The sequence below is a fragment of the Phoxinus phoxinus genome, assembly GCF_949152265.1.
Source record: "Phoxinus phoxinus genome assembly, chromosome: 20".
Taxonomy (NCBI): Eukaryota; Metazoa; Chordata; class Actinopteri; order Cypriniformes; family Leuciscidae; genus Phoxinus; species Phoxinus phoxinus.
The window spans coordinates 22,705,775-22,718,252 of record NC_136895.1 but is presented as its reverse complement, the minus strand read 5'-3'; the positions used below and the strand labels follow the sequence as shown (position 1 = coordinate 22,718,252).

At 34.9% G+C, this 12,478-nt stretch overlaps 1 protein-coding gene across 1 annotated transcript in view; it reads left to right on the top strand.

Moving 5' to 3' along the window:
- Positions 1 to 11,172, top strand: part of LOC306988932 (uncharacterized protein) — a 198,748-nt gene extending 187,576 nt beyond the window's left edge. Inside the window, exons 65-75 of the mRNA XM_079594151.1 lie at positions 1,542 to 1,712; positions 1,850 to 2,023; positions 3,450 to 3,623; positions 4,824 to 4,997; positions 5,238 to 5,411; positions 5,818 to 5,991; positions 6,086 to 6,256; positions 8,562 to 8,735; positions 9,419 to 9,580; positions 10,147 to 10,291; positions 10,654 to 11,172. Of these exons, the coding sequence (XP_079450277.1) occupies positions 1,542 to 1,712; positions 1,850 to 2,023; positions 3,450 to 3,623; positions 4,824 to 4,997; positions 5,238 to 5,411; positions 5,818 to 5,991; positions 6,086 to 6,256; positions 8,562 to 8,735; positions 9,419 to 9,580; positions 10,147 to 10,261 (1,663 nt within the window). The 3' untranslated portion in view covers positions 10,262 to 10,291; positions 10,654 to 11,172. The remainder of the gene's footprint in view (positions 1 to 1,541; positions 1,713 to 1,849; positions 2,024 to 3,449; positions 3,624 to 4,823; positions 4,998 to 5,237; positions 5,412 to 5,817; positions 5,992 to 6,085; positions 6,257 to 8,561; positions 8,736 to 9,418; positions 9,581 to 10,146; positions 10,292 to 10,653) is intronic.
- The last annotated feature ends 1,306 nt before the right edge of the window (positions 11,173 to 12,478 follow it).

The window sequence follows — 12,478 nt, the reverse complement described above, 5'->3', positions numbered from 1 at the left end:
TATTATTAATTTTATTTTTTTGCAAAAACTTGATGCGTGAACAAAACTTCTCTAAACATTTGTATCTCTTCTGCCATCCAATAATCGCAAAAAGCTTTGTCCTTTTTTTGTAACTTTTAATATGAAGAAAAATATCAATTTTAAAATTCTGTTAATTTTATTATGAAATTAATGAGGAGTCTTCATTATTTAATGTATGTTTGAATAAATCTGTCATGAAAACAAGTTATTACAGTTTATTGTCCTTTAAATGTTTACTATATTTCACAATCAAAAAGTTGATATAAAACTGCCTTATGTGCAATTGAAATTTGAGTGTAGATTAGATTGTAGTTCGATGAATTAATTGATTGTTTCGCCCAAGTGCATCCTGAATTTTTTTGGGGTTTTTTTGGCCCAGAATGTTAATTTTGATGTATGCCTAGAGTTTAATTCTTACATACGTAATATTGTGAAAAGTTTCAGGGAATCCAAAGAAGTCTCAGTCCGTGTAGGTCAAAGTTGGAAACTTCTGTTGAATGTGCGTGACCTTTGAGCCCTTAGACGGCATTGCATGATAAACCATCATACTACTGTGTTAAACACAGCCACATGTGCTCAGGAGTACTTTGGAAAACCGTTGTCACTTAACAGTCTGACGCTGCATCAAGAAATGCCACCTGAATCTCTGTTATGCAAGGAGAAAGTTATACAGTTCTATGCAGAGATGCTGCATCTGTTCTCTGGGCTCAAGCCCGTCTCAGATGGTCTAAAAGACAATAGAAATGTGTGCTGCGTTCAGATGAATCCATGAATCCAGCTTGTTTTTGGGAAAAACGGACATTGAGTTCTCGGTCCCAAAGATGAAAGGGACCATCTAGACTTCATCAGTGACAGGTGCAAAAGCAAATATCTGTCATGGTATGGAGGTGCATAAGTGCAAACGGCAGGGGTGACTTGCATTTGTGTCAAGGTACTACTGACGTTGAGACGTCTATTGGGATTACAGAGACATATACTTCCATCAATATGACATATTTCCTAGGGGGAAAAAAGACAGTGCCAGGCCTCATTCTGCACGTGCTACAACAGTGTGGTTTCGTAGACACTCTACACATGCAGTACAGATCTGTCTCTTATTGAAAATATATGGCTCATCAAGAAAAAAGGAGAATCAGACCGTGATGACCAGACTGTTGAGCAGCTGAAGTCTTGTATCGGACGAGATTGTGCAAATAATTCTATTTGCAAAACTGCAATAAAAATATAAACAATTTGAAAAGTGTAATTAAAAAGAAAAGTGACGTGACACAGTGGTAAACTCTGTCCCAACTTTTTTTTGAGTGTTTTGCAGCCATCAAAATGTGTTTATATTTACAAAATATAATTAAGTTGGTCAGCAAAAACACTGGAAATCATTTTTTGTACTTTTTTCAGTTAAACAAAGGTTCAAGAGAATGAACAAATCAGATTCTTGATTGGATTGCATTTTACTAAATGTCCCATTTTTTTCTGGAAATGGGGTTGTAAATTCTCCCTTCTGTTCATGTTCATCATTTTAGGCTGCATAATTGTGGTCTAACAGAGGAAAGCTGTTCAGCTCTCGCTACAGTCCTGAGATCAAACTCCAGTCTGAAAGAGCTTGACATGAGCAACAATAATCTGCAGGATTCAGGAGTGAAGAAACTCCAGAACGCATTAGAAAATACAAACTGTAGACTGCAGAAAATCAGGTGAGTTCAATGAACCACTGTTTGACTGCACTTAACTTGAATGTTTTATATATATATAAAATACAATTTGTGTTTTAACAATAAGAAATATGGTTTAATTATATTTTTATACATTTTATAAATTGTCTTTTCTGTAGACTCTCAGACTGCAGTATCACAGAAGAAGGTTATAAAGCTCTGGCTTCAGCTCTGAGATCAAACCCTTCACACCTGATAGAGCTGGATCTCACAGGAAATGATCCTGGACAATCAGGAGTGAAGGAGCTCGATGATTTACTACAGGATCCAGACTGTCAACTGAAGACACTGAGGTGAGACGTGATGAAAAAATACATAATTCATTATTTTCAGGCTAAATATTCATACATATTTTTTCACCAATACAATAAGCTACACAAGTTTTTGCAGCTGAGGGTACTGTGGTATTAATGATACATTTCAACAGTTTTGTTTTGGTGCAATACTGATGGTATTCAGCAGTATGGTATTAAAGGGTAAGTTTGGTATTTTACACTTAAAGCCCTGTTTACAGATCGTATCTGATGAAATAGAACGGTTAAGATTAAAATTTGGACACATGCTCCTGTCCCGAGAATTTTAGGTTTAGTTCGCTTCCCCCCACACCCCCACAATGGTTGTCTATGTGCACTGGAAGATTCCTTCCTAAAACACATTAAACTTTCGTTTACAAAGACGTGAAACTCACCGAGTGGTCAGGGGTGTTCACTGGTATGTGCACTCAAAAATCGCTGAAAAAGATGCATTCCAACAGGTTTTATCGTAGTTTTTGTCCAACTCCATTAAGTTGTATTGGATTCGCTGTGTGAGGTAACGTTACGGTATTACTCCGCCGCGGGAAACGGAAATGGGGTTGTTTGTATGCTTTTTGTAGTCTTATGCAGTCGCGGACGCGGTATCGTAGGCTAAGCTATCTAAACATTTTTACAAGATCGAAGCTATCTGTGTCAACTTAGAAATGGATTCCGAGACATTTAAATGGGAGGATGACGGTTTTGAGATCGATTTTGATGGACAGGGTTATAGGTTTGAGCCTGAATATTCAGAGGAATTTCTGCAAAGAAAGGCAGAGTTTGAACGGCAGTTGACAACGGAGTCCAGTGTTACGCCTGTTGCCGAAGCTGCTGCTGTCTTAAGGCTTACAGGCACTTGGGGGTGTTCCTTTTGCCACGAATCTTCCCGCAATTCGGAACTGCACAAATTCGCCCCATTATTAGCTGTCTGTTTGTAATGCTTTCAATGAAGACAGCGATCTTCTGCTTCTTCTGTGTATATGCCCGTGGTTTGCTTGCAATTGGCAAAGGTGCATTATCGCCACCAACTGGGCTGGGCTCTATTATTCAAGCTCTCAACGGAAGAATCACGGGTGTGACGCGTTTGGCAAAATAGGTCCACAAAAGCTAAATAAACCTAAAATTCTCAGGACAGCAGCATGTGTCCAAATTTTTATCTTAACCGTTCTATTTCATCAGATACGATCTGTAAACAGGGCTTTAAGTGTAAAATACCGAACTTGTCCTTTAAATGTTTCTGAAAGTACTGTAGTATAATTTCCATCAAGTCCAGATTCACGATATCACTGTTTCTCTACAGCAGGTCTATGAGTCTCCAGATGTTCACAATAATGCTGTTTCACAAGCCAGTTTTCTTTGCTGATGTTTCTCACACTCCTGCTTAAAAGCCAGAAAGACCCAATAACTTTCATCTTCTCTTCTGCAGGTTTTTGAGAAGTCCTGCTGCAGAGGAAGCCTGTCAGTATGTGAGAGGAATTGTGGGTAAAAACCCGTTACTCCTGAGAGAACTGAATCTGAGTAAACATAAACTAGGAGACACACGAGTGAATCAGATCTCTGCTCTTCTGCAGGATAAACACTGTAAACTCAACACACTGATGTGAGTGTTTTATTTTAATGGTTTAAAATTTTACATTACTTCTAATATTATTTTTATATTGGATAATACTATTTCAGTAGTATTTTGAAATGTTTTTTCTCTTAGCAACAACTATAAAGTTAAATATTAAAATTAAGCAGAAAATTAAAAACATGCACAATTAGATAAAAATAAATGTTACTGATTAATTCTATATCATTTAAATGTAATTACACATATATGCAGGGCTGTCAACTCATGCATTCAGACACTGTTCTCACGCTCTCATGCCACACATCCGTTTTCTCACTCAGTGAAAAATCTCGAAGCAAAAGAGGACACTTACACCGACAGAAAAGACAGAGCAGGTTACTTTGATATGATACAAAGTCTTAGCTTTCAAATTGTCAATTTTATTGCAAAATTTAAACAAGAAATGAAACATGACAGATCGCTGTAGTGCCTCAGTTGCGGCATGTGAACTGATCATCTCTTCCTATACTAGTTAGTAAATAAACTCAAATGAACATTTGAAGGTATGTTGAAAGATTCAGTGCAACAAAAAAGCTGGAGAACAATGTCACGTAACGTTACATTTATCTCAGGAAAGGCATTTAATGACCATATTATAGTAGTTAGCTAGAAAAATAACTGTAGAGAGGAATATTTTGATAAATGTATGCACTATATTAAATATTTCTTATATTTTCACTCATATCACTAAAAATAGTATCACTTTATTATTATAAAAAAACACATTATATTAATTTGAGTTGTTAATTTGAACCTTTAATAATAATACCGGCTGAAGGGCTCCCTGTATGTTTACAGCATTAGAAATTTTCATTAAGAAAAATTATCATGTAGTTACTGTACCTGATATTTATACAAATTAATCTATGCTGAATCAAGATCAGAATCAAATTGAAAGCTTATGAATTGAAATCTGAAATGATATTTGTGTCAAGCACTAATAAAAAAACGTAGCCTATCAGTCCTATGTAAACATTGTAACATGTTGTCACTAAACTTAATGAAATTCTGTTTAGTTACCAAATGTTTTGACAATAATAATACACTTATTGACACTTTTTGCTGAAAAATCCTGTTGTTGAGAATTACAAATATAACTTTCAAATGACAAATTGCTGTCAGACAAATTACCCAAATCTTCCAAAAGCTTAGTTTGACCATTGTCCTTTCTTTTTTTTTTGTCTTCAGTCTGTGTGGATGCAGTATTACAGAGAAACAGTGTCTCAGTCTGAGTTCAGCGCTTTGTTCAAACCTTTCACACCTGAGAGAACTGGACCTCAGTGGAAATGATCTAAAAAACAAAGGAGGGAAGCACTTATCTGATATACTGACAGATGTACGCTGTAAACTGAAGAGATTGAGGTCAGTAACATTCACAAACAAGAATCAAAATGCTTAAAATCACTTCAACAGTTTAAATCAAAACACTTTTAATGAGCCTAAGTATTTATTCACCTTAGTATGTTATACTGATGAAATAAAGATGATTTATCTCCCTCTGACTAACTTTTTGTTGTGTGTTCATGAAGGTGATATGACGTAATAAAGAGTTAATTTATTTTCTTCTGTCTTATTTTCTGCTCTCTCTCTTTCTCGATGTAGGTTAAGCTGCTGTAAAATGACAGATGAAGGTTGTTCTGCTGTGACTTCAGCTCTGAAATCAAACCCATCACACCTGAGAGAACTTAACCTGAGTGGGAATAAACTTGGAGACTCTGGATTTAAAAACCTCAGTGATCTACTGATGAACCCACAATGCAAACTGGAGAAACTACAGTTAGTGGTTATACTGTACAGCAGTTACTGTGTGATTAAAGTTTACTGTTAAGTTATTTAATTTAAGAGGACGGAGCTTAAGTTACATTGTTTATACTGCTTTACTTAGTTTCCATATTGGTCACACTTAATGCTTGGTGTCTAACTAATAAGTCATTTCTTTTAATTTAAAGAATTTAATTAATTTCAAATGTCAATGTACTGATTGTGTATATGTTGTACTGCAGAAAGAGTCACATCTGCTGCTTCAACAATTTCCAGAACACAGAACTAGTGTGACACTGTTACAAGCAGATTATGGGAACTGTAGACTATTAGACCGAATATAAGACTATTGTAGCTCTTTAATAAGATGATCATCATATATTGTATCTGAATCATTGTCCTTTCTGTTTCCCCCCTTCAGATTGTGTGAATGCAGTATTAAAGATAAGCAGTGTGGCTTCCTGACTTCAGCTCTGGAATCAAACCCATCACACCTGAGAGAGCTGGACCTCAGCGGGAATGAACTAAAGCACACAAGAGCAAAACTTTTGTGTGGTATACTGAAGAATCAAGGCTTTAAACTGGAGAGATTGAGGTCAGTAACTTTCACATACAAGAAAGGAAATAGAGTTTTGGTATTTGAATGAAAACTAAGGAACAGTTTGCTGTTCTCTTTTCTGTGATTGCAGGTTAAGAAACTGTGGTATAGAAGTTGAAGATTGGTCTGATCTGACTTCAGCTCTGAAATCAAACCCATCACACCTGAGAGAGCTGGACCTCAGTGGAAATACACTAGGAGACTCTGGAGTTAAAAACCTTTATCCTGTGCTGAGCAATGAATGCAAGCTGGAAAAACTAAGGTTTGTAACATTATACTGTACAGCTGTTACAGTGTGATTTAAAGTTTACTTTTTATTATTATTTTAAGACAACAAGGCCAAAGTCACATTGTTTATAGGTCTGTATCTTCTGGCATTTCCTCATCTGAAGAAATAAAGTAATACAAGTTAATTGAATGATGGTTCGGGATGTTTATCAGTAGAAAGTTTCAAATGCTGAAATCTGACAAAGCTACAAAAATGAGACCAAAGTACAGTATCATATTATAATAGCAATGATAAACCACACCACCATAAATTCAGCTTAACTATGTTTTCTTCATACAATATATTAATATGTAAATCAAGAAAATATTTGTAATTTCCTTTATGTAGTAATTTCATTGGTAGCACTCTAACAATGATACATCTGGTCTCTTAATGGCCTGATGTCTATTACAAACTAGGGACGGGCACGGCGACTCGGACGTGACACAACAATCGATCATGAAATCGGCCTGACTTTAAAAAATATTTGTCTATTTTTCTGATTGGTTCTTGCGCCATTTTGGGCGGTTCCTGAGGTCTGATTGGTTAGCGTCAAGCCTTGTTTATACTTTTGCTTGGCTCAGCAGCGCGAAACTCCGCTGACTGCACACATCCCCAAACTGACGAGGCATTTTTGACGCACTCGCTGTTGTACCATTCTTTAAACTTTAGAGGACAATTACTCCGAATCGACCCCTGTTGTTTTAATTTAGAGTCTAAACCATCAGAAAGCAGCGGTGAGAAGTAAGGTACACACGTGACAATGTTTATTTTAGTACACTTAACCAAAACCATACTACAAAAGAATCATGCTACAGCTTTCCTGTAGCTCAAACAGTAAAGCTTACTGTCATGGGTTCAATTCCCAGGGAAAGCAAGAACTGATAAGAATGTAAAATGTGTACCTTGAAATGCAATGTAAGTCACTTCGGATTAAAGGATCTGCCAAATGCATAATTGTAAAATGTAATGTAAACGTAAAGCTTTAAACCTTGAGATTATTACTTGTTGTGACATTAGAAAAAAATGTATGGATATGAGAACGTAGCCTATACAACCACATAAAAGGGGTCATGAACTGGCTTTTTAAAAAATGTTATATTGTTGTCTGAAATCAACTTATGACGTTCGCTTGGTTTTTACATTCAAAAACATCAAAATGAATAAGTAATAGTTTATTTTCTAGCCTGGTTTTGAGCATAGCTCCTGAAACTCTTGGTTTTAATGGACATGCCGCTTTGAAGACTTGTAGATAACCGCTCACTGCTATAATTGGATAACAGTTTTGAAGATTATGAGTTTCAACACACCCGTCAGTACATATGGGGGGACCCCGCAAATCGGTGGGCGGGGCTAAACCCTGCGGAGGCGGGGTTTTATCCCCTTTGACGTCATACTGTAGGTCCCCGCTTTGAAAAAGTCTGGTGAGTCTGGTGTCAATAAAAGCTAACCCTAACAAGGAAGTTTTCAGTTTTGAAACTGTATTCTTTTTAAATATTGTTTAGGCTATCCTTATTATTATTTATGGGCATAACAGTAAATTCATTATAATTAACACCTGCAAGTTTACATTTTGAAGAATAAAAATGAAATAGAAGGTTAGCTAATTACACTTTATTAAAAGTCCATATATATGGTAATCAAATTGCACTTACAAAAGTCATACATTTGTGAGAATTTTATATATATATATATATATATAACGATTATATAAATATAATATAATAATATATAAATTAACAATACTCGCGTATCCTTGCTCTATGAAGAATGAGACGGCCTCGCGCTTCAGGGCAGTGACGAGTACAGATTTGCGGAAACACGATACTCTACTTAATCTACTGGTCATAATGATTTCAGAGAATACAGAATAAATCCAATATAACATTTTATTTGTCAGGTAAAAATGTATCAATCCATAAATGACTTTTATTCGTGATACAAAATGTTCTTAATTTGTCTCACATTAAAAATATAGTCTATTAATAAAAAAATGTCTATTTCATTATGTTTCTATTTCTAATTATGTATCTAAATGCGTTGATTCAATGTTTAGTTTTATATTGATCCTATATCTTAATCTACATTTGTAACTCATACTTTTCTCTGAATGTGAAGATGATTTTAGACTTGAGTTATAACTAGTTTCCTCAAATTCTATTATGCTCCTGTTTTGGTTTTTGGTTCCATAATTATGTTTCAAAGTTTTTGTTGTTGTATTATTATATTGTATGACATTTACTGATGCATTCATGATGCATTTAACTCACTCATGAGTTCTTTCTCTTTCTGTCTTCAGTCTGTGTGGATGCAGTATTACAGATAAACAGTGTCTCGTCCTGGCTCCAGCTCTGTGTTACTCTCTTTCACACCTGAGAGAGCTGGACCTCAGTGGGAATAAACTAGAAAACAAAGGAGTGGAGGCCGTGTGTGAAATACTGAAGAATCCACACTGTAAACTGGAGAGACTGAGGTGAGAAACATTTACCTGCTTAAAATTACTTTGACATTAAACAAAGCCTGAGTTCACATTATATTTGTGTAAAGTATCAACCGCAGGTCCATTTTGGTCATAGTGTCACACACCACTATGTTAGGTGATAATTTCATAATCAATAAGCTTTGGATGTGCTTTGTGGCACAAATAACATCTGTCAGTCAGTAACTTATGTCAGTATAAAATGTGTATGATAAGATGCTTTCGACCACCGAGCAAACAGCAGCGGGAAAACTGCAAGCATGCTAATTCAATGTTATCCACATTAATTTCATCTGCAATAGCATTGTGAACTTTTGTAATGATACGTTCAGCCATTAACTTTTAAATGGATCATTCAAATTGCAAACACATGAATCTCCGCATGAAATGGCAGATCGATGTGCTAGCAGTGGCAGTATCGATTTGTCTCTGAAATGGTAGGAAATTGAATGTGGAGGGTTTTAACGTGACAAGATGATTGACAGGCCAGTTTAAACAGTGACAGGATGCATGTATCTAAGCGACAGAGCTGTCCGTTAAAGTCACAGTTATGACGAAGTAGTGTATGTCCCAAAGCTTGCATACTCTTCTGCTACACACTCAAGTATGTACTTTTTCTTCACAAAAAGAGTACACTCTTTTACTTTCTGTCTGTGTGTCTGTCTGTCTCTTTCTAGCCTAAATGACTGTGGCATTACAGATGTTACTTGTTTGGCTCAGTCTTTGGCTGAGAAAAAAGCATTGCAGTTTCTAAAAGAGCTTGATCTGAGTAAAAATGCCATCGAATCCTCCAAGCAGAAGCTCGTTGACGTGCTACAGAACTCAGAATGTAATCTGAGGTGAGTAAATATACTGTTGCAGTCACATTAACAGGCAGGTTGAAGCAGAGAGGATGCAGGTTCTAGTTGTAGCACACTTTATTCAACAAATTTGTATCTTATATTTGTAATGTTTGATCATTTGTTTAATAACAAAGATAAAATAATGAAATAAAATAAAGTGAAATAAGATTTTGGTCATATTGCCCACCCCTACTTTGGCCTAAATGGTTTGTCATTTTATTTTATTTTGTTCCCTTTTTACTATTTTTAAATAGAGGAATTAGTTTGGCGTTACCACTCATTGACTTTCAGAATATTGTTAAAGACAAACGTGAAAAATAATTGTGATAAGATTGTGGATCGTGATCCTGCCTGAGAAAAAAGTGATATATTTACCATATCACCCCTATTAGAAATATACGGCAAATACTGTAAAATCAGTAACTAATCTAATTACAGGAATCCAATGTTAGTTAGTAATGTTAGTCTATTGCACTTTGTACTTAAAGTAATTGAATAGTAACTACTTTTCAACTTGTTTCCCCTGAACACTGATTATTTTCTCTTCTAATTCCTCCTCACAGCCTAAAGAAAGACAGCTGGCTTGGCTTCAACACTGGTGCAAACCTCATTAGTGGAATGAGTAACATTGGTAACATTGGATGGACTTTTCAGGAGATCAAGAAGAACCTGATGTAAAATCAACAGAACAAGTAAAGTCACTATCAGGTGAAAGATCCTCAGAAGGTTCTCACTACAATGCTGTAATAAATTAATATTTGTTTGATATACTGCTACAGACAATACTAACACTGCAAAACCTGTTATGAACTCAAGTTGCTATACAAATTTGATAGTACATTTAAACCACTTCAGACAGCATTGCTTTAACAAATGTACAGTTGATCATACTAGCTCTTATTGCTATTTAAATAATATTACTAATCAATGCTTACAGGAGGAAGAGATTCTGACTTTCAAATTAAATAATGCAGCATTAATAGAAACATATATACAGTGCATGTAGGAGTTATGTTGACTGGTTATTGTTTTAGTATTCATACAAATTATATTTTGTTTTGTTTTTACAGGTGACACGGAGGAGGTCGTAGAGCCTGATCAGAACTCAAATGAGCTGGATTAGCAGGAATATATATGAGTCTTCAGTATAAAGCCTTCATTATGATTATGTTGGGATTAAACTCATCCATAATGAAGCAATTCAAATGTAGCTAATTGTAATTGTCAAATGTAATACGTTATTGTGTATAATAATGTTATCGTGCTACTTATGAAACAGCCAATGAAACTGAAGTCTCACACATAGACAGAAAATAGCTTACTTCAGCTTTAAAAAATAACTTTAATTAAGAAAACTGAATTTAAGAATACCAGAATAACCAGAATACAGAGGCTCATATATTGAAACAAATTAGGTTAAAAATGACAAGAGGGTTGCCAATGTTTATCTTTAGGGTTAAGGGTTGGTTAGGAGATATCAAATTTGAATAATTAAAACAGTAAATCATTCCTAACTATTAATAAACACAAATTGAAATGTTAGTGCTATATAAAATAGTGTTAAGTGTTAGTACATAGCAAAATAAAAATAGGGTCCTGAAAATGTAGTCCTTAAACCAGCCTTATGTATTGCAGGATCATGTTACTCGTGTGAAAGGAAAACTGTATAGTGAGATGGAAGAGTGTCCTCAGATTGCATTTCTTTAGTGTAAAGATCATTCTTTCTAAGGGAATGTGACATAAACCAGTCCCTGCTGCTGTCTGTGTCTTTAATATTATTTAAACAACAAAAGAAAGAGAAAATCACTCACTGCTCTTGACTGAATTAATTACTTTAGCACTTTTAATAAGGGTCAATGTATATTTCATTCATACTGTGAAGACTATGCAGTTTATTTTGTAAAACATTTTATACATATGGTTAATGTCTGTAATATTTTTACCTGAATATTACTGTTAGATAGACCCTCCTGAATAAAACAGTATTACAGTATTATTTTTAGTCACAATGCATGTGTTGTGTGTCACAGTGTCAAAATTTGGTAAGACAAAATTAAATTAAATTTGGCATTTGCCTATAATTATTTGACAAATGATCAAGTCTTTGAAAGCTAGTTTGCCTTTTGTCCCCTTCAAACTGAAGGCACTCAAGGCAACATTTTGCGCACGGTTGCCCCTGGGTTTGATCCTCCTCGAAGGTAGTTCATCTGTTAAAAAAAACAAACAAAAGCAGTCATAACTAAACACTGTTATTTAGAATAATGCCAAGCAGCTGAAATAATATTTTTGTTTGTTTTAATGGAAACTGTTGAAGCCAATGTCGTTGTGTTAAAAAATGTAAATGAGGATGAGAGAGCAGCACACTCGTATCTCCATTGTTAATATTTACTATTTTCTTTGCAACAACACCTGTTCTCATTTATTTTCTTGTGAAACATCTCTATTGCAATTATAGTTTTAAATGAATAGCTCTTAATTTTAACGAATAACTTTAAATCACATAGGCTAAATTTCTTTAATGCAACTTGTTTCACACATTTGCTCTCGCTTGCGCAAAAGGCTCTTTCACGACTCACTCACAACACGGCAGACATGTACTATAGGCTACTTTAATCCGGTAAAGAGTCAATTTTATTTTTTTATTTTATTTAACCTTTATTTAACCAGATTATCTCATTGAGATTTAAAACCTCTTTTGCAAGAGAGACCTAGCCAAAATGACAGCAAACTAACAACGCATAGTTACAAATATGATCAAGCATACGTACAACAACAACAAGAAACATTTAAACAAGATCCTCAAGATAGGCTACATACACAAACCACATCAACATCAGATTACTTAAAAATTCAATTTGTACCTACCATAGGTATAAAGTGATTTAGGTATTTTAA